Raw genomic sequence first — 27,204 nt, 5'->3', positions numbered from 1 at the left:
AGAAATAAGTCTTTTTTAAAAAAATATTTATTTATTTATTTAAACCCTTTTGTTGCCCTTGTTGTCTTATTGTTGTAGTTACTATTGATGTCGTCATTGTTGGACAGAACAGAGAGAAATGGAGAGGGGAGGGGAAGACAGAGAGGGGGAGAGAAAGACAGACACCTGCAGACCTGCTTCACCGCTTGTGAAGCGACTCCCCTGCAGGTGGGGAGCCGGGGGCTCGAACCAGGATCCTTATGCCGGTCCCTGCGCTTTGCGTCACCTGTGCTTAACCTGCTGTGCTACTGCCCGACTCCCATAAGTAAGTCTTTTAAGAGTAGCCATCCTAGTTATTAGCAGTTTTATTTACAAGGAGACTGACTGCAAGCGAAAGAATCATTTGGAGCTAGGCAGTGGTGCACCTGGTTAAGTGCTCACATTTCAGTGAAGAAGGACCCGGGTTTGAGTCCCTGGTCCCCACCTGTAGGGGGGAAGCTTCACACTTCACCTGCAGGGGGGAGCTTCACGTGTGAAGCAGGGCTGCTGGAGTCTGTCACTTTCCCTCTTTTTCTCCCTTCTCAATTTCTCTCTAATAATAAATAATAAATACATTATTTCTATCCAATAATAAATAAACTGAAGTGAGAAAGAGAGAGAAGGAATCTCTCTTGCCCAGTATCAAAGTTGGACCCAGTTCCCTACCCCCTCCTCGACTCTCCACAGCCCCTGTCGTGTGTTTTACGATTTCTCTGACTTCCGTTTCCAATTTTCCAAGCAGAAAGAAGCATGGTCTTCCTGGCCTCTGGGCGGGCATCTCTTATTTTCAGAATGCCAGAACGCTTTGTGTGTGTCTGGGGCGGGAAGACAGGGTGGGGGGAATATATTTTTTTTAAATTCTTTTTTGGGGCATGAACGGTTTACAGTCAGCAGTGAAATACAATAGTTTGTACGTGCGTAACATTTCTCAGTTATCCACAGAACAATTCAACTCCTGGGGAGAAAATTTTACAAAAAGTACATTGCACAGGGTTCGAAACTTATGAAGTTTTTTTTTTCCTTTTTGCATTTGACCTATTGATGGGGAGGGGTGGGGGGGAGAGTCAGAGTCTGTGTGGTTTTATTTTTTCTTTTGGACATTTATACTCAGTGTGTGAGATGCAGGTCTTTATAAATGTCTTCAGAGAGGGCACCCAGTTAAGTGCACACAGTACGAAGCTCAAGCATCTGAGGATCCCGGTTCGAGCCCCCGGCTCCCCATCTGCAGGGGGGTTGATTCACTAGCGGTGAAGCAGGTCTGCAGGTGTCTGTCTTTCTTTCTCCCTCTCTGTCTTCCCCTCTTCTCTCAGTTTCTCTCTGTCGTAGCCCATAAAATGGAAAAAATGGCCACCAGGAACAGTGGATTCAAAGTGCTGGCACTGAGCCCCAGCGATAACCCTGGAGGCAAAATAAAATAAAATAAAGTAAAATAAAATAAAATAAAATAAAGTAGTCTGAAAGGACCTTGAGATGCGGTGGAATTGAGCCTGCTTCCTAGGCCAGTTGAAAGTCTGCCAGGCAGCCCTGAGCTCAGTCCTTGTCCTTCCTCTGTGATTCCAGGGCTGTGGCTGTTAAACACCCCTTGTGAGGAGTGAACACGCCTGACGTGGTGGGGGGTGGACATGGTTATTTCTTTGACCTGTTGGGTGGGGAATGAGGGAAGGCTTAGGAGAGAACATGACTGTCGGTCGGTCTAAATTGGTGGTTAATGAAAGAAAAAAGTAAAGAAAATTGTGGGCTGGGGAGACAGCAGGATGGTTCTGCAAAAGACTCCTGCCTGAGGCTCTGAGGTCCCAGGTTCAGTCCCCAACACCAGCATCAGCCAGAGCTGAGCAGGGCTCTGGGCTTTTTGTATCTTCCTCTCTGTAGCTCTCATTAAAATAAAACAAATAAAAGACATTTACAAATATTTTTGCTTGCGGTCCAGGGACTGAACCTAGGACCTCAAGTGTATGTGTGAGCTTTAAGCTGTGGAGCCATCTCCCTGACTCAATTTTTCTTTCATTTCCCTTTCTTTCTCCTTCCTTCCTTCCTTCCTTCCTTCCTTCCTTCCTTCCTTCTTTCCCTCCTTCCTTCCTCTCTCTCTTTCTTTCCTTCTCTCCTTTTACTTGATATTATTCTTATTTTATTATTTATCTATGGGGCTTGGTGCCAGTACTACAAATCCACTGCTCCTGGTGGATTTCCCCCATTTCTTTTTGTTACACTTGAGGGAACAAGACAGAGAAATCGACAGGGAGGGGGAGAGCGAGAGGGAAGGAGAGACACCTGCGGCCCTGCTGTGAGGAGTGGGGGCTGGAACCCGGGTCCTTGCATATGGTAGGTAGTATGTCTGATTAACCGGTCGCACCACCACCCGGCCCCTGACCCATTTTTTATGTCGTGTTTTTGCAGAGCAGGGGAGGGAGGGATGAGGGAGGGAGACGGGGAGAGAGAAAGAGGGAGGAGGAACAGGGGCAGCAAAGCACAGTGTCACCCCCATGGTGTTCCTTGGTTCCTGGAGCTCTCAAGGGCTGCTTGGCCTCAAATCCAGCGTCCCATAACTTCTTTATCCAGTCGTCGGTTGATGGACGTTTAGGCTGCGTTTACTCTTTGGCGATTGTGAATAATACAGCTATGAACACAGGGTCTCTTCTGGTTAGTGTTGGTGTGTCTTCTGGGTAAATGCCTGAGAGTAGGGGTTGTTGGATTGTAAAGGAATTCTGTTTCTATTCGTTGACTTTCCATAGTCTTCCAGTGGAAGAGTTGGGGGAGCAGGGTGATGGGTGTGAAACCAATGTGGGATAAGACGTGACAGAAACACAGACAGGGCCCAGGTGGGGCATGTTCCCACACACAAGGAACCCAGTTTTGAGCCCCCTGGTCCCCAGCTGCAGGTGGGAAGCTTCATGAGTGGTGGAGCAGGGCTGCAGGTGTCTCTGTCTCTCTCTCCCTCGCCTCTCAATTTCTTTCTATGAAATAACAGATAAAAATTCAAAGCTATCTAAAAAACACAGGCAGGGGAGTCAGGCGGTTGTGCAACCGTTAAGCATAGGTGGCGCAAAGCGCAAGGACCGGCATATGGATCCCGCCCGGTTCAAACCCCCGGCTCCCCACCTGCAGGGGCGTCGCTTCCCAGGCGGTGAAGCAGGTCTGCGGGTGTCTGTCTTTCTCTCCCCCTCTCTGTCTTGCCCTCCTCTCTCCATTTCTCTCTGTCCTATCCAACAACAAAGACATCAATAACAACAATAATATTTACAACAATAAAAAAACAAAGGCAACAAAAGGGGGAAATGAATAAATAAATGTTAAAAACACACAGGCAGGTATCGGTGTGAAGCTCACATGTCAATCACGTGGGAAGCATGTCTGCTCTCCTTCCTTCCCATCAGCTGCTTCCTGACCCCTCCCTCTCCCCTTCACCCCTGACCTGACCCCTTCACCTCCTGCCTTTCTGACCCTCTGACCCCCTCAACTTCTCACTCACTCCTCTCCCTCTGCCCCCCTGGCCCCCTGACCCTCTCAGCTTCTCACCCCCTTACCCCTTGACCTCTTCTTCCCCTGAGCAGAGAGAGGGAGAGTAAGGTATGCAGGGGTAACACACCTGAATTCATGTTCACACCAGCCACAGGGACTTGGGGAGGGGGGAGGCGCCCCAGAAATAGAAAGTTCAGTTTCTTGGCACCTTCTGCCTGCCTGGGTCTTTTTTTTTAACTAATTAGTTAATTATTGCTAAATGAGAGATAGATAGATAGGTAGAGAGACCCCCGAGCCCTGCTCAGCTCTGGCTGATAGTGATGCTGGGGACTGAACTTTGGACCTCAGAACCTCAGGCAGGAGAGTCTTTTATTCTCTTTTCTCCTTTCTCTCTTTCTTTTTCTCTTTCTCCTTCTCTATCTCCCTTTCTCTTTCTTTCCTTTCTTTATACCTTTCTTTCTTTTTCTCTTTCTTTCTTTTTTTCTTCCCCTCCCTCCCCTTATGCTGACTCCCCTAGCCCTGCCTGAGTCTTGCTTCCTCCCCTTTTTGAAGCATCCTGTCTGCTTTGTAAAGTGATCCCCCCCCTGTTCTGAACCCTCTCTCCTTTCCCTGCGGAGGATGCTGGGGACACACAGACCCACACAGACACACACACACACACACACACACACACACACAGACACACAGACACACACACACACACACACACAGACACACAGACACACACACACAGACACACACACACACACAGACACAGACACACACACAGACACACACACACACACACACACACGCTCAGTCTGGGGGTTGTGGTGGTCTTCAAGGTTCCTGACTGTGAGTAAAACCTCTCCGGGTCTACAGGCACTCGCCCCCACCACCCCAGAGCGAGAGTCTGTCACTTCAGGGTCTGCCTTTCCTCTCTCTTCCACATCCCCACCTCCTCCTCCCCTGAGCCTCTGGGGCTGGTGGATGATTCTGGAACCTGCTGACAAGGTGGCCCCCTTGCCACCCCCCCCAACCAGTGAGGGGGGATGGGGTGGGGAGGGGCAGGATGCAGGCCAGCTCAGCTCTAAAGCAGAAGCCAGGGAACTGGAACCCTAATGACTGAATCAGGAAAAAAAAAAAAAGGCAAGAGTTATGAATCCTCAGCCAAGCTGGGCAGAGATAGACTCTGAGCACTCAGAGCCCCCACAGCATCCGAGAGCCTCCCAGAACCCCTCCTGAGCCTCCCAGATCCCCACCACGGCCCCCAGAGCCCCTTCTGAGTCTCTCAGATCCCCACCACAGCCCTGTAGCCCCCCTGAGCCTCCCAGAAGCCATCAGAGCTCCCCGAGCCCCCCAAAGAGCACTCAGAGCCCCCACAGCCCCCACAGAGTCCCCCAAACCCATCAGAGCCCCCTGGAACCCCCAGAGCCCCTCCAGAATTTCCCACAGCCCCCAGAACCCCCACAGATCTCCATAGCTCCCACAGCCCCCCATAGCCCCAAACAGCCCCCAGAGACCCCTCAGAGCCCCCATAGCTCCCCAGATCCCCCAGACCCCCCCACACATTGACTGCTGGCCTCTGCCTGGAGCCAGGCGGCTTCCCTGGAGCCATCAGCTCCATGCTTCCAGCCCCCCCCATCTCTGGGTCATGAGCTAGTCGGGGATTGCATATTCTGGGGTGAGGGTCTGTGTCTTCTTCATGCTCACGGGGCCTGGGTGGGTGTGAGATGATGTGGGGGGAGAGATATGCAGAAAGCAGGACCTCCTCTACCCCAAGTTCCTCCCCCTCTCTCCCTCCTGTCCTGGCACGACTATTTGTGAAACACCTACTCTCTCAGTTATTCATGTTTTTGTTTATTTATTTTTTTTGGTGAAGAATCACGGGTTACATGATCGTGAAAGACAACAGTGTCTAGTACCGCACCCCACCCAACACCAGAGTCCTGTGTCCCCACCCTCCTGTCTCTCAAAGATCCACTGGAGTCTCAGAAACAGTTTACTTGGTGCTGATTTTTTTTTCCCTCCCAGGATCATGCGGATCAGATCTCTAGGTTCCATCCAGGATTGAAATCATCTGGCAGTTGACTTTCCTTATTTTGCTAAGCTCCAATTCCATCCCTTTGGTCCCAAAAGACACAACGGCACCTTTCTGATGACAGAGTAGTATTCCATGAAATATATAATATATATATCCATAATTTCTTTTTTTTAAAGAATTTATTTATTCATGAGAAAGATAGGAGGAGAGAGAGAAAGTACCAGACATCACTCTGGTACATATACTGCTGGGGATTGAACTCAGGACCTCACTCTTGAGAGATCAGTGCTTTATTTATCTACTGTGCCACCTCCTGGATCCCATCCCATAATTTCTTTAGCCGATCATTTGACGACGGGCATTTAGGCTGTGCCCACTGTATGGCGATTGTGAATAACGAAGCTGTGAAAACGGGGCTGAATGTGTCCCTTTGAATTGGTGTTTGTGTGTCTTTTTGGGGGGCACTACCGGTCGATAGAAATCCTGGTGTGGAGTCAGTGGCTGGGAACAGGGCTCAGCTGGTAGAGGTCGGACAGTAAACTTTCAGGCATGAGCCCCTGAGTTTGATGTCTTGTGTCCCATGGGGAATTTATTTTTAACTGATTGATTACCTGGGTTTGAGCCCCCAGTCCCCACCTACAGGGGAAAAGCTTCACAAGTGGTGAAGCAAGAATGCAGGGGTCTCTCTCCCTCTCTATCTCCCCCTCCCCTCTCAAATTCTCTCTGTCTCTATGCAATAAATAAACAAGTAATTTATAAAAGATATAGAGAGAAGAGGCGTGTATTGGATGGAGGGCTCCAAGATGGGGAGAAGGGGCCGGGCAGTGCTGCACCTGACTGAGCACACACATTACAGGGCACAAGGACCAGGGTTCGAGGCCCCAGCTCCCACCTGCAGGGGGGAAGCTTCACAAGCGGTGAAGCAGGGCTGCAGGGGTCTCTCTGTCTCTCTCCCTCTCCCCTCTCAAATTCTCTCTGTCTCTATTCAGTGATAAGGAGGTGTCCTCAGGGAGACAACCAGGTGGGTGAAGCCTGGACCCGCAGTGGGGGGAGGAGGGCGCACCTGTGGGCATACCATCTTTCCCTGGGCTCCCAGCTGCAACGATTTTCCTTGACTCCTGGCCACTCCCTTTGAATACATGATTTTAGCCACCATCATCGCCAACTGCATCGTCCTCGCCCTGGAACAGCACCTGCCTGACAATGACAAGACCCCAATGTCAGAGCGGCTGGTGAGTGACGTGGCCCCCGGGCCTGTTGGGCTCCCCCAGGGGTGACCCACCCCCTTTCCGGGGCCAGGTGCTAGGCTGGGACAGGATGGGCTCTGGGACTTGGAGTTAAGATTCACACCAGGGACAGGAGGTGGGTCAGAACCCACATTCAATATGTGTGAGGGCCTGGGTTCAAGCCCCTGGCACCACCAGGGAGCCCATGGAGGGTGGGCAGGGCTGTGGGGTCTCTCCTCTCTTAGCACCCTGCACAGCACTCAGGGAGCCCATGGAGGGTGGGCAGGGCTGTGGGGTGTCTCCTTTCTCAGCACCATGCACAGCACCCAGGGAGCCCATGGAGGGTGGGCAGGGCTGTGGGGTCTCTGCACAGCACCCAGGGACCCCATGAAGGGTGGGCAGGGCTGTGGGGTCTCTCCTCTCTCAGCACCAGGCACAGCACCCAGGGAGCCCATGGAGGGTGGGCAGGGCTGTGGGGTTTCTCCTCTCTCAGCACCAGGCACAGCACCCAGGGAGCCCCATGGAGGGTGGGCAGGGCTGTGGGGTCTCTCCTCTCTCAGCACCAGGCACAGCACCCAGGGAGCCCATGGAGGGTGGGCAGGGCTGTGGGGTGTCTCCTCTCTCAGCACCATGGACAGCACCCAGGGAGCCCCATGGAGGGTGGGCAGGGCTGTGGGGTCTCTCCTCTCTCAGCACCAGGCACAGCACCCAGGGAGCCCATGGAGGGTGGGCAGGGCTGTGGGGTGTCTCCTCTCTCAGCACCATGGACAGCACCCAGGGAGCCCATGGAGGGTGGGCAGGGCTGTGGGGTCTCTCCTCTCTCAGCACCAGACACAGCACCCAGGGAGCCCATGGAGGGTGGGCATGGCTGTGGGGTCTCTCCTCTCTCAGCATCAGGCACAGCACCCAGGGAGCCCATGGAGGGTGGAGATAGCGGGGCTGTGGAGGGTGGAGATAGTGGGGCTGTGGAGGGTGGAGATAGTGGGGCTGTGGAGGGTGGAGATAGCGGGGCTGTGGAGGGTGGAGATAGCGGGGCTGTGGAGGGTGGAGATAGCGGGGCTGTGGAGGGTGGAGATAGCGGGGCTGTGGAGGGTGGAGATAGCGGGGCTGTGGAGGGTGGAGATAGCGGGGCTGTGGAGGGTGGAGATAGCGGGGCTGTGGAGGGTGGAGATAGCGGGGCTGTGGAGGGTGGAGATAGCGGGGCTGTGGAGGGTGGAGATAGCGGGGCTGTGGAGGGTGGAGATAGCGGGGCTGTGGAGGGTGGAGATAGCGGGGCTGTGGAGGGTGGAGATAGCGGGGCTGTGGAGGGTGGAGATAGCGGGGCTGTGGAGGGTGGAGATAGCGGGGCTGTGGAGGGTGGAGATAGCGGGGCTGTGGAGGGTGGAGATAGCGGGGCTGTGGAGGGTGGAGATAGTGGGGCTGTGGAGGGTGGAGATAGTGGGGCTGTGGAGGGTGGAGATAGTGGGGCTGTGGAGGGTGGAGAGGTCCATTGTTATGCTCCCTCCCTTCTTCCCTCTCTCATCTCTGCCTCTCTCAAGTGAGATAAATGGAAAGGAAATGTCAGTCCAGAATTGATACCTTGCAAATGCAAGACACTGCTTTCTTTTCTGGTCTTTACAGTGTGAAAAAAAAAATATATATATATATCAGCCAGGGAACAGAGAGCTACCTCACCAGTCGGGACCAGCCTTAGGAGGTGATTGGTCCAGGTTCAAGCCTCAGTGCCACTTGGGCAGTGCTTGGGCTCTGGGGGAAGCTGTGATCTCTCTCTCTCTCTTTTCTCTCTCTCCTGGGGGAGTGGGGCTATGGCAGATACACTTGAGGCTCTTGCCTCAGAAAACAGGAACAAAGAATTCTCAGCAGGGCCGGGAGGTTGCCCACCCCGCAGCATGGACACTGTGTCCATGTGTGAAGGCCTGGGCTCGAACCCCCAGTACCACACGGGTCCGTCCGTACAGCAGCTGGTGTGGTGTCTCTTTATTTTCTCTCTTGCTTCTCTGTCTCTTAAAAAAAAAAAAGAAAGGTGGGGGCCAGCCGCTGGTGAACCCTGTTCAGCGCACACAGTAGGAAGCACAAGGACCCGGGTTCGAGCCCCCACTCCCCACCTGCAGTGGGGAAGCTTCACAAGTGGTGAAGCAGGTCTGCAGGTGTCTCTCTTTCTCTCTGTCTCCTCCACCTCTCTTGACTTCTCTGTCTTGTCCAATAAAATGGAAAAAAAAAAATGCAATACCAGGGTATGGAACTCAGGACCTCAAGCTTGAGAGTCCAGTGCTTTATCCCCTGTGCCCTTTCCTGGGTTGTTAAACAACAACAAAATCCAAACGCCAAAACAAACAAGACTTTCAGACCGAGCTTGCCTTAGCGCTGACCGCCCTCGCCCCAGGGGATGTGCTAGGTGTGTTTTCCTCTCCTCTTCTTCCTGTCTTCCCATCTCTGCTGTCTGATGATATTTCTGTGTCCTTCTCTCTAGAGGACGCCTGTTCAAAGGGGCTCGCTGGGTGACACTCTGCGGGGCGGTGGCCTGGTCCCCCTGGGGCCTTCTTGATCCTTCCTTGTTAATTCCTGAGTCTCCCTGGGTGCTCTCCTGGGGATCTGACCTTTGTGGGTGGGAAGAAATGATAGGTCTGATGTCTGTCCCCTCCCTGGGGCTGGCTGTCCCTGCTCAGGGGCGGGGAGTGAATTCACAGTGTGCTTGGGGGCTCAAAAACTTTTCCAATTTCATTCCTTTTATTATTATTATTATTATTTTTAAATGCGACCCTGGGGCCTCATGAATACACTCATGAACTCACCACTCGGGGATGGTTTTTTATTCATAGAGTACAGAGATAACAGAGAGAGACATCAGAAAGGCACAGACCACAGCACTCTCTCTCTTTTAAAAAAGATATTTATTTATTTATTATTGGATATAAAGACAAATTGAGACAGCAGGGGAAGACAGAGAGATGATTTCTAAAAAATCTGTACATATATGGGATGAAAAAATTTTAATTATCTCTATTGGATAGAGACAGCCTGAAATTGAGAGGAATGGAGAGACAAGAGAGGGAGAGAGGCAGAGAGATAGCTGCAGATCTACTTCACCACTCTTGAAGCTGTTGCCCCTGCAGGTGGGGTCTGGGGGCTTGAACCTGGATCCTTGTACGTGGTAACATGTGAGCTCAACCAGGTGTGCCACCACGCGGTTCCTTGTGAGATTTCTTTATTTTTTTTTAATTTCTAATTTTTTTTTTTTCAGTTCAGAGCCCTACTGAGCTCTGGCTGATGGTGATGCTGGGGATTGAACCTGGGACCTCAGAGCCACAAAAAGGTCATTTTTTATCAGTGAAGGGCATGTGTATGAACACACATATGCACACACACACACACACACACACACACACACACACACACACACACACACACACAGAGAAACATAGCTCAGAGCCCTGCTCAACTCTGGCTGATGGTGGTGCTGGGGATGGAACCTGGGACCTTAGAGCCTCAGGCAGGAGGGTCTGTTTGCAGAACCATCATGCTGTCTCCCCAGCTGTTTTCTTGTTTATTTATTTTGAATGCTGTCTACACCCCCACCCATAGCAGGAGAGAAGGAGCCAGAGTAGTTCAGGGAGTGTGAGTGTGTGTGTGGGGGGCTGGGCAGGCTCCCCGATGCTCACTGTTCCCTCTCTCTCTGTCCCGTTCCAGGATGATACGGAGCCGTACTTCATTGGGATTTTTTGTTTTGAGGCGGGGATCAAAATCATCGCCCTGGGCTTTGCCTTCCACAAAGGTTCCTACTTGAGGAACGGCTGGAATGTGATGGACTTCGTGGTGGTTCTTACAGGGTAAGTGGAGCTGAGGCCCTTGTGTGTGTGAGGGGGGTTCTCTGGTGACTCAAAACCCTATTTCCCACGTCTGACAGACTTTTCAACTAGAACAATAGCTCCTTACAAGCGACCTCAACCTCCCTCCAAAAACAAACAAACAAAAAATGCCCCAGATGTGTTTTCTCATCAGTCTTTTTTCCAACAACGCCATGAATCAGGGGATAGTAATATTCCCTCCTTGCAGAGGTCTGGCAGGAACGGGGCTCGATCCCCTGTGTCAGATTCCCTGGCAAGGGAGCGATTTCTTGACTTCAGTATTTTTTTTCTCCTTGATTTTTATATTGGGTGTTGTATGGTGGGAATCTCTGGGTGTGTAATTAAAATTTTTTAAGTTTTCTATTTTTTCAAATTATTTTTTGTATTTTTTACCAGAGCACAGTTAAGTTCTGGTTTGTGGTGGTGCAGGGGATTGAACCTCGGACTCTGGAGCCTCAGGCAGTGAGAGTCTCTTTGCATAAAAATCATTCTAAACAACCCCACCCCCATCCCTAGTTTTTTTTTTTTTCATAGTGGTTTACAAAATTGTTAGATACCAGGGTCCAATTCCAAATCATTCCCATCCTCAGAGTTCTGTGCCCACATTCCCTCCATTGGAAGCTGCAGTGCTTCTCCCAAGCTCACAGATATGAGTTGATTATTATTTCTAGAACTGTCTACATTTAGATAGATTTGCCCATTTTCTCTTTAAAATAGTTTATTTATTTATTTAATGGACATGGACATTGGCAGGTGGATTCACACTCCCAGCCCGTTTCTTTCTTTCCCTGGTGGGACAGGGCTCTGGGGAGGTGGGAGGTGCTAGGACACATGGGTGAGGGCGTCTGCCCAGGGAAGTCAGGTTGGCGTCATGGTAGCATCTGCAACTTGGTGTCTGAAAGGCGGTTAAGATATGAGGCAGGACAGGGTGAACTGTTTTGTGATGAGATCGTAGAGGAAAACTTCTGTGGACCAGTCAAGCTCAGTGCCTCAGGAGTTTTTCAAATTTGTGTCCCAAGAAATCTCGTTTAACTGTTGAGACAGTTTCCATCATGAGCTTGTACGAGTGGCAACAGCCACAGGGACAGAAGACCCTGAACTGGGTGCCCACGTGAATGTGACAGGTGTTTATTTCTGCCTCCCCTGAGGCCCAGGAATTCTGTTGACATTGGCTGGTGTCTTTCGTGCAACGACAACTAAGGAACCTTGTGACCTTTGTGTCTCGGTGGGTTTATTTATTTTTAAACCAGAGCCCTGCTGAGCTCTGGCTGATGGTGATGCTGATGGGGATTGAACCTGGGACCTCAGAGCCTCAGGCAAGAGAGTCTTTGTAATATTTCCTTTATGTATTTGATGAGATAGAGAGGTAGATAGAAAGGTTGGTAGAAGCTCGAGCCCCCGGCTCCCCACCTGCAGGGGAGTCGCTTCCCAGGCGGTGAAGCAGGTCTGCAGGTGTCTGTCTTTCTCTCCCCCTCTCTGTCTTCCCCTCCTCTCTCCATTTCTCTCTGTCCTATGCAGCAACAACATCAATAGTAACAATAATAACCACAACGATAAAATAACAAGGGCAACAAAAGGGGAATACATAAATAAATATTAAAAAAATAAGTAAATGGGATTCTAGGACCAAAAATAAATACATTAATAAATACAATAAAAGAATGGGTCGACAGTTGGATCAGCATGTAGACGCATGCCTTATCATGCACGTGGCCCTGGGTTCGAGTCCTGACTCCGCATGGAAGCTCTTGGTCTGTAGGTGGGCGGAGGCTCTTACATAGCAGTGTACGTACTTGACCTGGGTTTGAGCCCCCTCCCCAGAACCCCACGAGAGCACTGAGCATGGGGGGGTGAGGGGAGTTCATGTTCAATGGAACAGTGCCAACATGTTTTTCTGTCTTTCTCTCCCTCTGTTTTTCTGTCTGAAAAAAAGCAAAAACAAGAACAGAAATAGCTGCTTGGTGCTGTTGACATTTCTGTTGCCCCCTGCACTCTCTTCTCTTGCGTTTCCCTTCAGGCTCAGCTGCTTCCCAATCCCAAGAGATCTCCTGCCTTCATTTTTCCTGGCTGTGTGATATTCTGTAGGCCTGGGGGCCACGGGGCTTCTGAGCATGCTGGCTTCCGGCTCCGCGCTGTTTTGAAGCCAGTCTTCTTCCCCTCCTCCTCACTAGTCAGCCTCTCTCTCTCTCTCTCTCTCTCTCTCTCTCCCCTGCAGCAAATGCCTGGGAGAAGAACTGCTGAGTCGTATTCTGTCTTTCTCTCTCTCTCTTTCTCTCTCTGCTTCTCTGGCTGTTACTAAATTGCTCTATAAAATGCTCCCAGGGGGCCAGCTTCTGCTGGCAGGGCTGGGCGTGACCTTGCTGGCAGGACGGAGCCTTCACAAGACTGCTGGCTTTGGAGAACGGGGTTCTGGAGGCCTCGGAGTGGGGGTGGGGGTCCCAGTGCCTTAGCTGGGTGGGTGGGGGTCTTGGAGAGTGACCGTAGGGTGGAAGGGTGGACGGCCGATGGCTTTGTGGTCAGATGTTAGTTCCTCCTCGGTTCTCCTCTCTCCTGGCTTGCTCAGTTACTGGGCTTCCAGAGGAGAGAATTTCACTTTTCCTCTTTCTCTCCCACTCTCTCTCTCTCCTTTCTCTTCTCTTCTTCCTTCCTTCCTTTTATCCTTTTTCTCTCCTTTTTTCTATCTCTCTCAACTTTCTTCCTTTCTTTTTTCTTTCTATCTCTCTCTTCCCTCTCCTTTCTCTCTCTCTCTCTCTCTCCATCCCTCTCTCTTCTTTTTTTAATAGTCAAGAGTCTTATGATGGGGCTGGGTATTGGTGTACCTGGTTAAGCACACACATCACAGTGCGCAAGGACCCAGGTTCAAGCCCCCAATTGCCCCCTGCAGGGGGAAAGCTTCGTGAGTGGTGAAGCAGGGCTGCAGGGGTCTCTGTTTCTCTCCCTCTCTATCTCCCCCTCCTCCTCATTTTCTTTGTATCTCTATCACATAAATAAATATAATTGAAAAAATTAAAAATATTTTATTTTAGTGAGAAAAAAAAAAAGACCAAAGAGATAGAGACCCCAGAACCCTGCTCAGCTCTGAGTAATGGTGGTGCTGGGGATTGAACCTTGGGCCTCAGAGCCTCAGGCAAGAGAGTCCTTTTGCATTATTATTATTATTATTATTATTATTATTATTATTATTATTATTTCCCCAGAACTTTTCCCAGCTCTGGCTGATGGTGGTGCTGGGGATTGAGAGAGGAGAAAAGAGAAGAAGAAAGGGAGAAGAGAGAGAGAGAGAGAGAGAGAAGGAGAAAGGGGGAGAAATATAAGAGAGAGGAGAGAGAAGGATGGGGGAGAGAGAGAAAGAGGAGAGGATAGAGGTAGAGAAAAAAGGAAGAAAGACAAAGTTAAGAGACACAGAAAGGAAGGAAGGACAGAAAGAGAGAAAGCCCTCCTTTACTTCTTTCTTCTCTCTCCTCCCTGTTTCTCTTCCTCTGACTGTCCTCTCTCCCCCTCTCCCAGCAAGCAAGACTCATCAGAAGCCCCCCCCCCTTCCCTGCATGCCCAGCACTTGGCTGACAACCCCTTCAGGTTCCAGGAGGCGGCTGTGTCTCCTGGGGGTTGAACCGCCAGGGGCAGGGCAGGAAGAAGCATAGAGCTCCCTGCTAAGCCAGCTCTTCTGCAGCCGGGCAGAGCCGGGAACCGCTGTCAGCACTTTGGCTCCAGAGCCGAGAGGGATGGATGGATGGATGGATGGATGGATGGACGGACGGGTGGATGGATGGATGGGGCGAGGGCAGTGCAGGCAGGGGTCTTCCTTGTCTGCGTCTGACCTCAGGGTGAAGCTGGGATTTCAGTCTGCAGGCAGCTGATAATCTGAGCAGAGCATGGCCTGAAAACAGCATCATGCTTCTGCAAAAGCCTCTCCTGCCTGAGGCTCTGAGGTCCCGGGTTCAATCCCCAGCACCACCAGCAGCCAGAGCTCAGCAGGGCCCTGGGCTCTCTCTGTATCTCTCACTTGTTGAAAATGAATAGATAAAATACTTGAAAAGACTCAGTTATTTATTATGAGAGAAAGAGAAAGAAAAAGAAGGAGGAATAGGAGGAGGAGAGAGGAGAGAAGCAGAACATTTATTTAAGAATTTAAACTCTGGGACCGGGTGGTGGCGCACCTGGTTGAGCGCACATGTTACAGTGCACAAAGACCCAGGTTTGAGTCCCCGGTCCCCACCTGCAGGGGGAAAGCTTCACAAGTGGTGAAGCAGGTCTGCAGGTGTCTCTCTGTCTCTCTTCCTCTCTACCATCCCCTTCCCTCTAGATTTCTGGCTGTCTCTATCCAATAAATAAAATAAAGATAATGAAAATTATCTTTAAATTTAAAAAATTTAAAATTTTGAATTTAGAAAATTTAAAATTTAGAAAATTAAAAAAAAACACCTCTTTTTATTTAGGAATGGACAGAAACAGCCATAAATTGAGAGGGGGAGGGAGGAGGTAGAGAGGGAGAGGCAGAGAGACACCTGCAGCCCTGTCTCACCACTTGCAAAGCTTTCCTCCTGCAGGTGGGGACCAGAGGCTTGAACCAGGGTCCTTGGCACACTGTAATGTGTTCACTTAACCTGGTGTGTCACTGCCTGGGCCCCTCTTATTTTATTTTTCTAAATTAAATTATTTTTTTTTCTTTATCAGGGCCCTCTTCAGCTCTGGCTGATGGTGGTGCTGCATGGGGGGAACTTTACAAGTGGTGAAACAGGGCTGTAGGTGTCTCTCTGTTTCTCACTCCTTATTTCCCTCTCAATTCCTCTCTGTCTCTATAAAAATTAAATATTAAAATAAATGAATAAATAAATAGGGGGCAGGCGTTGGCACACTCAGTACACTCAGTAGGTCAGATGTGTTATCATGTGCAAAGTCTTCCTGTCCCCATCTGCAGTGGAAAGATTTGTGAGTCTCTTTCCCTCTCAGACTCTCCTTCTCCTCTCAGTGTCTCTCAGTCTCTGTCCAGTAAACCAATACCTAATAAATGAAGGTCAGAGTAATAGTTTATATAAGCACTTCCTCCCACAATTAATCTCTGTGTTTTTAAGGAGAGAGAAGACAGAGGAGAGACCCCACAGCCCTGCCCACCCTCCATGGGCTCCCTGGGTGCTGTGCCTGGTGCTGAGAGAGGAGACACCCCCCTCCCCACAGCCCTGCCCACCCTCCATGGGGCTCCCTGGGTGCTGTGCCTGGTGCTGAGAGAGGAGAGACCCCACAGCCCTGCCCACCCTCCATGGGCTCCCTGGGTGCTATCCATGGTGATGAGAGAGGAGACACCCCACAGCCCTGCCCACCCTCCATGGGCTCCCTGGGTGCTGTCCATGGTGCTGAGAGAGGAGAGGAACCCGCACCACACCCCCCCCCACCACACACACATTGTTGCTGTCCATGGTGCTCCATGGGGTCCAGGACCCCAGCCTTGGGTTCCATGCTTGAGTTTTAGCTCCGAGTCATCTCCCAGCACCTCTCCCTCCCCCCACACCTCAGAGGACTGTGCGTATCACCTTATACTTTTATACCCCCTTTACTACACTGTAGGCTTCAGCACACAAAACTGCGTCTGTCTTATTCCCCGGTTGATTTGCAAGGTTTCAAAGGTGTCTGGGGTATATGTGATCTCCCCTCTTGTGCCCTGACTTCACATCAGAGTCTAAGTCACGGAGTATAAGAGCTCGCTTTGGAGCTCTGAGTTTAAATCCCAGTTCTGTCACTCAAGATCCATGGCTCTCCGATCGTGTTTTTCCCTAGTCCTTGCTCTGTACCTCTGAGAGGTAAAACTTACAGTAACGCGGAACTCATATGGTGGAGGAGAAGAGGAGCTAGGATAATTTGTATTTTTTTCAATATATGTATATTAAAATTTATTTTAATGAGAGAGGAGCCAGAGAAAAAGAGCAGAGCCCTGCTCAGCTTTGCCTGATGCTGGTGCTGGGGACTGAACCTGGGACCTCAGAGCCTCAGGCAGGAGTCTCTTTGCAGAACCATGATGCTGTCTCCCCCAACTCCTTTCTCTCCTCCATCTCTCTTTTGTCTTTTTAAAAAATTTTTTAAGTTTATTTATTTATTTTCCCTTTTGTTGCCCTTGTTCTTTTTTGTTGTTGCTGTAATTATTACTGTTATTGATGTCGTCGTTGCTCGAGAGGATAGAGAGAAATGGAGAGAGAAGGGGAAGACAGAGAGGGGAAGAGAAAGACAGACACCTGCAGACCTGCTTCACCGCCTGGGAAGCGACTCCCCTGCAGGTGGGGAGCCGGGGGCTCGAACCGGGAACCTTTCGCCGGTCCTTGTGCTTTGTGCCACGTGCACTTAACCTGCTGCGCTACAGCCCGACTCCCTCTTTTGTCTTTTTCATCTTTTTTTTTGTTCCTTCTTATTTCTTCGTTTTCTCATTCTTCTTTCTTTTTTAACATTTTATTTATTTTATGAGAGAGAGAGAGAGAGACAGAGACAGAGACGGAGGGGGGACTCCAGAGCCCTACTCAGCTCTGGCTGCTGGTGGCGTGGGCTGGGGATTGAACCTGGGACCTCAGAGCCTCAGCCAGGAAAGCCTTTTCTCAGAGCCATTAGGGTATGTCCCCTGCCCTATTTATTTCTTTAAAACACTAAGTATGTTTGAACAAGAGAACTAGAGATAGACAGAGCCAGCCAGAGGAAGGAAAGACAAAGAAGAAAGTCCTGGGCTGGTGAGAGGAAGACCTGCCTTGCCCGCACCCTCAAACCCAAGAAGTTGTTGAGTGTGACTTTTTCTTTTTGCCTCTTTTGTTTTGTTCACTGGGGCTCTGTGCCTACACTATGAATCCACTGCTCCTTTCGCCATTTTTTCCATTTTATGGGACAGGACAGAGAGAAATCGAGAGGGGAGGGGAAGATAGAGAGGGAGAGAGACAGACACCTGCAGCCTGCAGACCTGCTTCACTGCTTGTGAAGCGGACCCCCCTCCCCCACAGGTGGGGAACCGGGGGTTTGAGCCCGGAACTTGAGCGAGTCCTTGCAGTTAGTATTATATGCGCGTAACTTGGCGGGCGCACCACCGCCTGGTCCCCCGAGTGTGGGATATTTGCATGCATGGCAACTGTAACCAGATTTGCAGGGGACTAGGGAAGGGCGGGACGGAGAAGAGGAGGATTTGTCTCGCTTTGAAGGAGCTGCTGGTGGTGGTGGGGGGGGGTCCAGGTGGTGATGCACCTGGTTAAGTGCTCACATTAGAGTGCAAAAGGGCCCAGGTTCAAGCCCCTGGTCCCCACCTGCAAGGGGAAAGCTTTGTGAGTGATGAAGTAGGGCTGCAGGTGTCTCTTTTTCTCTTTACTTCTCTATCTCCCCCTTCCTTTCAATTTCCCTCTGTATCTAACCAATAGCAAGTCATGAAATCATTTAAAATTGAGAGAGAGAGAGAGAGAGAGAGAGAGAAAGAGAGAGATTGAGCTGGCTGGGTTGGGCGCTCAAGCCCTAAGCCCAAGTGTGCGCTGTGGTTAACTGACGGGCTTGTGCAAACGAGCCTGGAGGCGTCGGGCTGATTACTGTCATCACTGTGATCATAGTTATTACTGTGTTAATAGCTAATCTCACTGGAGGGCCATGGCCCTGCCAGTTTCTAAGTGTTCTGGGAGGAGAATCTACCTTTGCCAGGTGGGTGCAAAGATCATTCTCATTTTCCAGAGGGAGAAAACCGAGATCCCAAAAGACATGTCCTTATTCTGTACCACGCACCCCCATTAGGGATGTTTTGTCTTGACCCAGAAGAAAGGGGTGCTGTTGTATGCTTTACATTGGTTTGGTCTAGCTCTCCCCCCGCCAGAAAAATTGGTTTGGCCCCTGCTAGTTTCGCGGGCCTGCTTGTCCCCGCCCGAAGGGAACCCCTACAGAGTTCCAGAGTTCTTGGCACCGCCGCGTGAGGAGAAGGATGCAGGAGAGTTCTGTGTGGTGGTTAGTTTAAGGGTCTCTCTCTGCCACCAGAGGAGAAAGACAGGAAAGCACATGTTTGCCCGCTCGTGAATAAAGATATACAGCTTCCCAGCCCAGCTGTGTGTCCCCGAGTCTCTGTTCACCACCGCGAAGCTAGCCCGGCCTGCTGGAGCCCCCCGAAACATTAACAACAAATGGTGCCCAACGTGGGCCAACATTAACAACAGGGTGCAGTGGACAAAATACTGAACCCTCAACTATGAGGTCCAGACTTCATCAGTGGCACCACCTGTGTGAGAAGGTTGCTCTGGTTCTCTTTTCTCTCCTTGGTAAACAAACAAATCAACAAAATACGCGGCAGGTGTGACACAAAATGGCTGCCAGAGTGCCTGCCATCGTGTCCATGTGCACGGCCAGAAGAGGAGGGAACATGAGATGGCTCCACCCAGCTCTGTTCAGTGCTATGTTCACAGAATGAAATCTTCTCCCAGAAATGAGTTATTTGGGTTTCTTTAGAGGTGCTAGAACATTCTCATGGTGAACCTGATGTATGTATGTGTGTATGTATGTATCTATCTATCCATCTATGTATCAATCTATATTCAGAGCTTGCAAATTTGTGTTTTATTTATGTCTTTGTCTGCCATTACAAGTTTGCTGGAGTTTTGTGGCATTCCACTGTTGCCGGTGGAACCTTGTCTGTCTGTCTGTCTGTTTCTCTTTCTTTATTTCTTGTCTCCATGTTTATCACTGGGGCTCAGTGGGCCGACGCTGTGAATCCACTGCTCCTGTGGCCATTTTTTTCCATTTGATTGGGTAGGACTGAGAGAGATGGGGTAGACAGGGAGAGTGACAGAGAGACACCTGCAGACCTGCCTCAACACTTGTGAGGTGACCTCCCCTCCTGCAGGTGGGGAGCCGGGGGCTTGAACCCGGATCCTTGGGACCCTTCCTGTGTGCGCCTAATCCGGCGTTTCTAATGCCTGGCTTCCTCTGTCTCTTCTTTTTCTTTCTTTTTTTTTTTTAAATGTGTTATTTATTTATTTTCCTTTTTGTTGCCCTTGTTGTTTTTATCATTGTTGTAGTTATTATTATTGTTGTTATTGATTTTGTTGCCAGATAGGACAGAGAGACATGGAGAGAGGAGGGGAAGACAGAGAGGGGGAGAGAAAGACAGACACCTGCAGACCTGCTTCACCGCCTGGGAAGCGACTCCCCCGCAGGTGGGGAGCCGGGGGATCGAACTGGGATCCTGATGCCGGTCCCAGAGCTTTGTGCCACCTGCGCTTAACCCGCTGCGCTACAGCTCGACTCCTTTGTCTCTCCTTTTTCTACCTGATAATTGTAATGATTGAATCAAACAAGGAGGCAGGGATGAGAGTGAACTAAACTCACCTGGGTCCACTCCTGCGAGGTGCCAGGGGCTCAGACCTAGAGCCTCACCGCACACAAGGCCTGGGCTTTGCACCATCTTCCAGGACCCTGAGGGGCTCCTTGTCTCTGTCCCTGAGAGACTTTTGGTGGGAGTCAGGTTGAGGGCTGCAGTTCTGTATCTAGATCTTCTTTAAATAAATCAACTTATTTGGGGTCAATGGTGGCGCAGTGGGTTAAGTGCACATGGCACAAAGCTCAAGGACCCACACAAGGACCCCGGTTTGAGCCCCTGGATCCCCACCTGTGGGGGGGGGTCACTTCACAAGTGGTGAAGCAGGTCTTCAGGTGTTTGTCTTTCTCTCCCCCCTCTGTTTTCCCCCCATAGAGGGTGGGCAGGGCTGTGGGGTCTCTGCACAGCACCCAGGGAGCCCATGGAGGGTGGGCAGGGCTGTGGGGTCTCTCCTCTCTCAGCACCATGCACAGCACCCAGGGAGCCCATGGAGGGTGGGCAGGGCTGTGGGGTCTCTCCTCTCTCAGCACCATGGACAGCACCCAGGGAGCCCATGGAGGGTGGGCAGGGCTGTGGGGTCTCTCCTCTCTCAGCACCATGCACAGCACCCAGGGAGCCCATGGAGGGTGGGCAGGGCTGTGGGATCTCTCCTCTCTCAGCACCATGGACAGCACCCAGGGAGCCCATGGAGGGTGGGCAGGGCTGTGGGGTCTCTCCTCTCTCAGCATCATGCACAGCACCCAGGGAGCCCATGGAGGGTGGGCAGGGCTGTGGGGTCTCTCCTCTCTCAGCACCATGCACAGCACCCAGGGAGCCCATGGAGGGTGGGCAGGGCTGTGGGGTCTCTCCTCTCTCAGCACCAGGCACAGCACCCAGGGAGCCCCATGGAGGGTGGGCAGGGCTGTGGGGTCTCTTCTTTCAGCCACAAAGGAGCTCCATGGATATGGATTGGTAAACAGTGAGATACATAGACAGACAGTAGACAGACAAGCATGTATGTAGACATGTGATTTCAGGTTCACTTCCAGACCTTAGGCAGCTGGTGGTGTTTTTCTACGGCTGATCAGGGAACTGAACAGCGGAGCACAGGACTGGCACACGTGGGGCCCCGAGTTCAATCCTTGGCACCACCATTTGCCAGAGAGAAACAGCACTCTGCTCTCTGCTTCTCTCTCTCTCTCTGCCACCTGAAGCCACATTTCAAGAAATGAAATGCTTGCAGAACTTGGTGGAAGCTGGAGGAATCAGGGAGTCCCCTGGGGCTGTGCATGATGCTTCTCTGTGATGCCGGGGATTCGAACCCGGGCCCTTGTCCACAGCAAAGCACTTCTCCCAGCCTGTTTTATGCTTTTATTTGTTTATTTTTTTCATTGTGACCAGGGCATGTTCTTTGCATCTTGGTTGGGGCTGTGAAATAGAGGTGGTGACAGTTCCTGTTCCCTGGAAGACTGGTATCACTTTTTCAAGGTGCTTGGGACACACTCTCGGTTATAATGTGGTGGTTGTCTTCTTTTATGTCTCTACTTTCCCTGGAAGCTGGGCTTGGCCCCCCTTCCATCCCTGCTTCCCAGGGGACCCCAAGGAATAGACCTGCAGATTCAGGAGGCTTTTGGGGTTTAGTGGATTCCCTCAGAGCTAACGTGACTCTCACTTTCTTTCTGGGTCCTGGTGGTTCTAAGTTCGATTCCTATTTAATTATTTTTTGGGGGGGCATGGTATTTTAAAGGGGGATCTTTAGATTGGGCAAAGATATTGTCGTTATTGATGGCTTTGGAATGACTTATTTTTCAGATAGAAAGAGAGAAATGGGATGGAGGAGAGAGACATCACAAACACTAAATCTTCTCTTGGTGCTGCGTGTGTGTGTGTGTGTGTGTGTGTGTGTGTGTGTGTGTGTGTGGTGGTCAGGCTTGACCAACAACCAGGCACATTCCTAGCTGAATTATTGGCTGCCCTGCAAGATTCTTCTTTTTTTTATCACCGCAGCAATATTAAATGGTAGTTTTTTTTGTTTTAAATGCTTTTTAAAATTTTAATTAACTTATTTATTCCCTTTTGTTGCCCTTGTTGTTTTATTATTGTAGTTATTGATGTCGTTGTTGGACAGGACAGAGAGAAATCAAGAGGAGGGGAAGACAGAGAGGGGGAGAGAAAGACAGACACCTGCAGACCTGCTTCACCGCCTGTGAAGCGACTCCCCTGCAGATGGGGAGCCAGGGGCTCGCACTGGGATCTTAACTCTGGTCCTTACGCTGGTCCTTGCGATTTGCACCACATGCGCTTAACCCGCTGTGCTACTGCCCGACTCCCTTAAATGCTTTTATTATGTCTTTATTTATTGAATAGAGACAGCTAGAAATCGAGAGGGGGGAGGGAGACAGAGAGGGAGAGAGAGACAGAGAAACACCTGCAGCCCTGTTTCACCAATCACAGAGCTTTCTCCCTGCAGGTGGGGGACCGGGGGGCTCGAACGTAGGTTCTTGCACATTATAACCTGTGTGTTCAACCATTGTGCTGTCTCCCCAGCTCAAAATGTATTTTTAAAAATATTATTATTAATTAATTAATTTTCCCCAGAGCCCTACTCAGCTCTGACTGATGGTGGTGCTGGGGATTGAACCTGAGACCTCAGGGCTTCAGGCGAGTGAGCTTTTTTTTGCAGAACTGTCATGCTCCCTTCCCCAAAAGGGGCTGGCACTTCCGGCTTTTTGAGCATTTTCAGTAAGTTAGTTCATCTTTTTAAAAATTTAATCTTTCTTTCCTTCAGAGCCAAAGCCTTACATATGTGTGATTTCACTGCTTCAAACCCATTCCCCCCACTTTTAAAAAAAACATTTCAAATAGAGTTGGGAAAGAGAGAGAGAGAGAGATTGAGAGAGAGGGGAAAGGAGAGGAGAGGAGAGGAGAGGAGAGGAAAGGAGAGAGGATCCCTAGCACCACCCACCACGGAGAACTCTCCCTCCTCCAGTGCTGTTCATTGTGCTCCCATGTGGTGCTCCAGTAGAGAGTGAGACAGACTGACAGACAGACCCACTGAACCACCTCCCCTTCCCTCATTCCTTCACTGACTGCACATCCACCCCCAGGGCCTCCTGGGTGTATTCTGCCAGTTATGCTATCTCCCAGGCCCCCGCAATCTCTCCCTGACAGAGAGAGAGAGAAGACCAGAGAGGGAGGGTGGCGAGAGACCGAGAGACACCTGCAGCCCTGCTCCACCGCCTCTGAAGCTTCCCTGCTGCAGGTGGGGGACCGGGGGCTCGAACCTGGATCCTTGTGTGTGGTGATGTGTGTGTGCCCCACCGAGTGCGCCATCTACCTGACCCCTTCCCCCCCACCCTCCGATAATTTCTGAGCTGTTGCTGTGCTGAGGGAATTGGGGTCACTGCACCGGGGCTGAGGGTTTGCACATTGACCTGAGAGGCTCGAGGCCTCCCTGGTCTTGGGGGGAATCCTTCTGGGGCTCTAGGGGGCCCCTGGGTCCAGCCCCTCCCCAGAGAGAAACATCTGGAAAGCAGTGCTGAATGGGAGAACTCTCATGGTCTCTGTGAGCAGAATGGGCCTGGGCTGCGGAGACAGCAGGAGGATTCTGCACACAGACTCTCCCGCCTGAGGCTCTGAGGTCCTGGGTTCAATCCCCAGCACCACCGGCAGCCAGAGCTCAGCAGGGTTCTGGGCTCTCTCTCTGTATCTTTCTCTCTCATTAAAATAAATAAATTATTTAAAAAAGTATCTTGTTTAAAAAATAAGAGACACCTGGTGATGGTGCACTTGGTTGAGTGCACACGTTAGAGCACCTAGTTCAAGCCCCCGGTCCCCATATGCAGGGGGACAGCTTTGCAAGTGGTGGAGCAGGGCTGCAGGTGTCTCTCTGTCTCTCTCCCTCTCTATTTCCCTCTCAATTTCTCTCTGCCTCTATCCAATAATAAATCAATTACAAATAAATACTGGAGCCAGGCAGTGGTGCACCTGGTTGAGTGCACTCATTACAATGCATGAGGACCCGGGTTCAAGTCCGAGCTCCCCACCTGTAGGGGGAAAGCTTCATGAGTGGTGGAACGAGGCTGCAGGTGTTTCTTCTCCCCTCTCACTGATTCCTCTTTATCTCTATTTTTATCATAAAAAGGGCATAAATAATAATAACAACAACACACATTATCGTGTGCAAGGACCCAGGTTCAAGCCCCCGGTCCCCCAGCTGCAGCAGGGAAGCTTTCCGAGTGGTGAAGCAGGGATGCGGGGGTCTCTGTCTCCCTCTCTCCTTCCCTCCTTAATCCCTCTCAATTCCTCTCTGTCCAATCAACTCAAATAAATACTTTAAAAAAATAGAAGGGGTGCAGAGTGAGGACAGCTTCATGAGGGGGGCAGGACTGTGTCCCCCAGCCGCTGTGAGTAGAGCCTCCCCCACCCCGCCGGCCCTGGAATCCTGGCATGGCTAGTACCATCCCCATGGCCTCCTCCTCCATTGATATGCTTGACAGATGGTCTCTTCAAGGTCCTGGCTGAGGCTACACCCTGGATGGGTGACTGCCACCTCCCGTTCCCTGCACCCAGCCCGTTCATTGGTTTATTGGCTTCTGGACTGGACTGTTTCTTTTTTACACAATATTTTTATCTCGGGTCATGAATGTATCTGGGTTCTTAGCTGGGGCTTCAGGCCTGTGTGAATTTTTTTTTCCAACGGGGGGATCTGACGGTGGTGCACCTGGTTGAACGCACATGCTGCCAAGTTCAGTGAACCAGGTTTGAGCCCCTGATTCCCACCTGCAGAGGGGAAGGAAGATTCACGAGTGACAGAGAAGGGCTGCAGGTGTCTCTCTGTCTCTGTCTCTCTCTCTTCCTCCTCTCTCTATTTATCTCAGTTCTAATACATAAATAGCTCATTTTGGGGGACAGATGGTGGTGCACCTTGCTGAACGCACATATTACAGTGCACAAGGACCCAGGTTCAAACCCCTGGCCCCCACCGGCAGAGGGAAAGCTTCACAAATGACAGAGCCGGGCTGGCTGCAAGTGTCTCTCTGTCTCTCTCCCTCTCTATCACCATCTCCCCTCAATTTCTCTCTGTTCTATAAAAAGAAAGGATGAGTGAAGCCACCAAGAGCAGTGGATCTGTCCCGCAGGTGCTGAGCACCAGGATAACCAGGATAACCCTGGTGGCAAAAACAATAGTAATGATAATAGTAATCGTCATCGTTATTATTTATTGGGTAATGGGTATACATCTGAGAGCATTTGGGCACTTGCTGGGTATGTCTCAAGGTCAAGTTCAAGTAGAAGATGTCCCCACAGAATACCACAGGGTGCTTGAAAGACCAGTTTGTTGTTGTTGTTATTATTATTGGATAGAGACAAAGAGAAAGGGGAGGGGAAGATAGAGAAGGAGAGAGACAGACCCTGCAGTGCCCTGCTCCACCACTCATGAAGCTTCCCCCCTGCAGGTGTGGGCCAGGGGCTTGAACCCAGATCCCAGCGACTGTGTGTTATAATGTGTGCTAAACCAGGTACTGCACTGCCCCAGCCCGTCTAGCTTTTTTTTTTTCTTCTGCATCATGTCTTCTCTCTTCTCATGTCTTCCTCATCTCATTCCAGAACCTTCCCTGTGACGACCCCCTCCCCCCAGCCTACCCCCTTCTCTCTCCTCTCCTCTCTCCCAAGGCCATGCTCCCTCCTCATTCAAGAAAAAAAACAACAAAAAAACCCATCCCTGGGACTCCAGATTCTCTGAATGGGCACGTCTCCATGGCAACAGCCATGAATGAGGTAACCGTGGAGATGGTGTGGATGGGAGCTGTCCCCATGGAGACCATTGAAGGGGAAAAGGGGGCCCCCACTCCTGGGGAAGCTCGTCATTGCTGGTGGGGGTGGGGGGCACGGCAAGCCTATTTTCAACTTGGGGAAGACAGAAATATATGCCGACGTAACTCACGATTCACCTTGAGACCCCCCCATTGCCTCCCACTCCCTTCTGCACCCGACATGGCTCTTGGTCACCCCCCTTGCTCCCTCCCTGGGCTTCAGCCCTGGGCTGCGGACACCATCTCCCCTCTAGGGACCAGCAACAGCCCCCCCATCCTGTCCCTAAACCCATGGGGTGGTGGAAGGGACATGTCTGGGGACATTTTTATTTAATCTCAGTAACAAGAATATAAGATGACAGTGGCTAGTTCCACAGGACACCCACCACCAGATTTTTGTGTCCCACCTTCCCACCTCCTCAAGAGAACCACCAGAGTTCTCAGTCTTTTTTCTTTTCTTTTTTAGACTTTTATCTGTGATTTTAATATTGATTTACAAAATGATGAAACCACAGGGGTCTAACTCCACCCCGTCCCCACCCCGTCCCCACCTGCAGAGCTCTGTGTCCCCATCCCCTCCATTGGAAACTGCAGTGGTTCTCCCAAGGTCACAGTTGTAGGTTGACTATTATTTCTAGAACTATCCATCTTTATATATATATATATATCTTTGCCCATTCTTTCCTCTGTTTCTGCCTCCTCTTCCTTTCTAAGTCATACTTACACCTGTTACTACTCCCGAGTGTCCTTCCTCTTTGCCTCTTCTCTCTCTGGGTCCTGATGGAATTGGGGTTCAGAGCCCTCTGGTCATCTTCCCCTGACATTTCTCCCCTCTGGAAGTCTGGACCCAAATTCTTTATGGGGAGCAGAAGGTGGGAGTTCTGGCTTCTGTCATTGCTTCTCCGATGGACAGGGGCATTGGAGGGTGGGCAGGGCTGTGGGTCTCTCTTCTCTCAGCACCATGGACAGCACCCAGGGAGCCCATGGAGGGTGTGCAGGGCTGTGGGGTCTCTCCTCTCTCAGCACCATGGACAGCACCCAGGGAGCCCATGGAGGGTGGGCAGGGCTGTGGGGTCTCTCCTCTCTCAGCACCAGGCACAGCACCCAGGGAGCCCATGGAGGGTGGGGCAGGGCTGTGGGGTCTCTCCTCAGCACCATGCACAGCACCCAGGGAGCCCCATGGAGGGTGGGCAGGGCTGTGGGGTCTCTCCTCTCTCAGCACCATGGATAGCACCCAGGGAGACCCATGGAGGGTGGGCAGGGCTGTGGGGTCTCTCCTCTCTCAGCACCATGGATAGCACCCAGGGAGCCCATGGAGGGTGGGGCAGGGCTGTGGGGTCTCTCCTCTCTCAGCACCATGCACAGCACCCAGGGAGCCCCATGGAGGGTGGGCAGGGCTGTGGGGTCTCTCCTCTCTCAGCACCCTGCACAGCACCCAGGGAGCCCATGGAGGGTGGGCAGGGCTGTGGGGTCTCTCCCCTCTCAGCACCCTGCACAGCACCCAGGGAGCCCATGGAGGGTGGGCAGGGCT

At 51.1% G+C, this 27,204-nt stretch overlaps 1 protein-coding gene across 6 annotated transcripts in view; it reads left to right on the top strand.

Annotated features, from left to right (window-relative positions):
- Nucleotides 1–27,204, top strand: part of CACNA1A (calcium voltage-gated channel subunit alpha1 A) — a 194,359-nt gene that overhangs the window by 29,358 nt on the left and 137,797 nt on the right. For all 6 annotated transcript variants that reach the window (XM_016192271.2, XM_016192270.2, XM_060181837.1 and 3 more), the window contains exons 2-3: nt 6,624–6,729; nt 10,411–10,550. In XM_016192271.2, coding sequence (XP_016047757.2) covers nt 6,624–6,729; nt 10,411–10,550 — 246 coding nt within the window. The remainder of the gene's footprint in view (nt 1–6,623; nt 6,730–10,410; nt 10,551–27,204) is intronic.

This window comes from Erinaceus europaeus, chromosome 23, assembly GCF_950295315.1.
Source record: "Erinaceus europaeus chromosome 23, mEriEur2.1, whole genome shotgun sequence".
In the NCBI taxonomy this organism is placed as follows: Eukaryota; Metazoa; Chordata; class Mammalia; order Eulipotyphla; family Erinaceidae; genus Erinaceus; species Erinaceus europaeus.
Note: the sequence above shows the minus strand (reverse complement) of the source record. Positions and strands in the feature narration are given on the sequence as shown.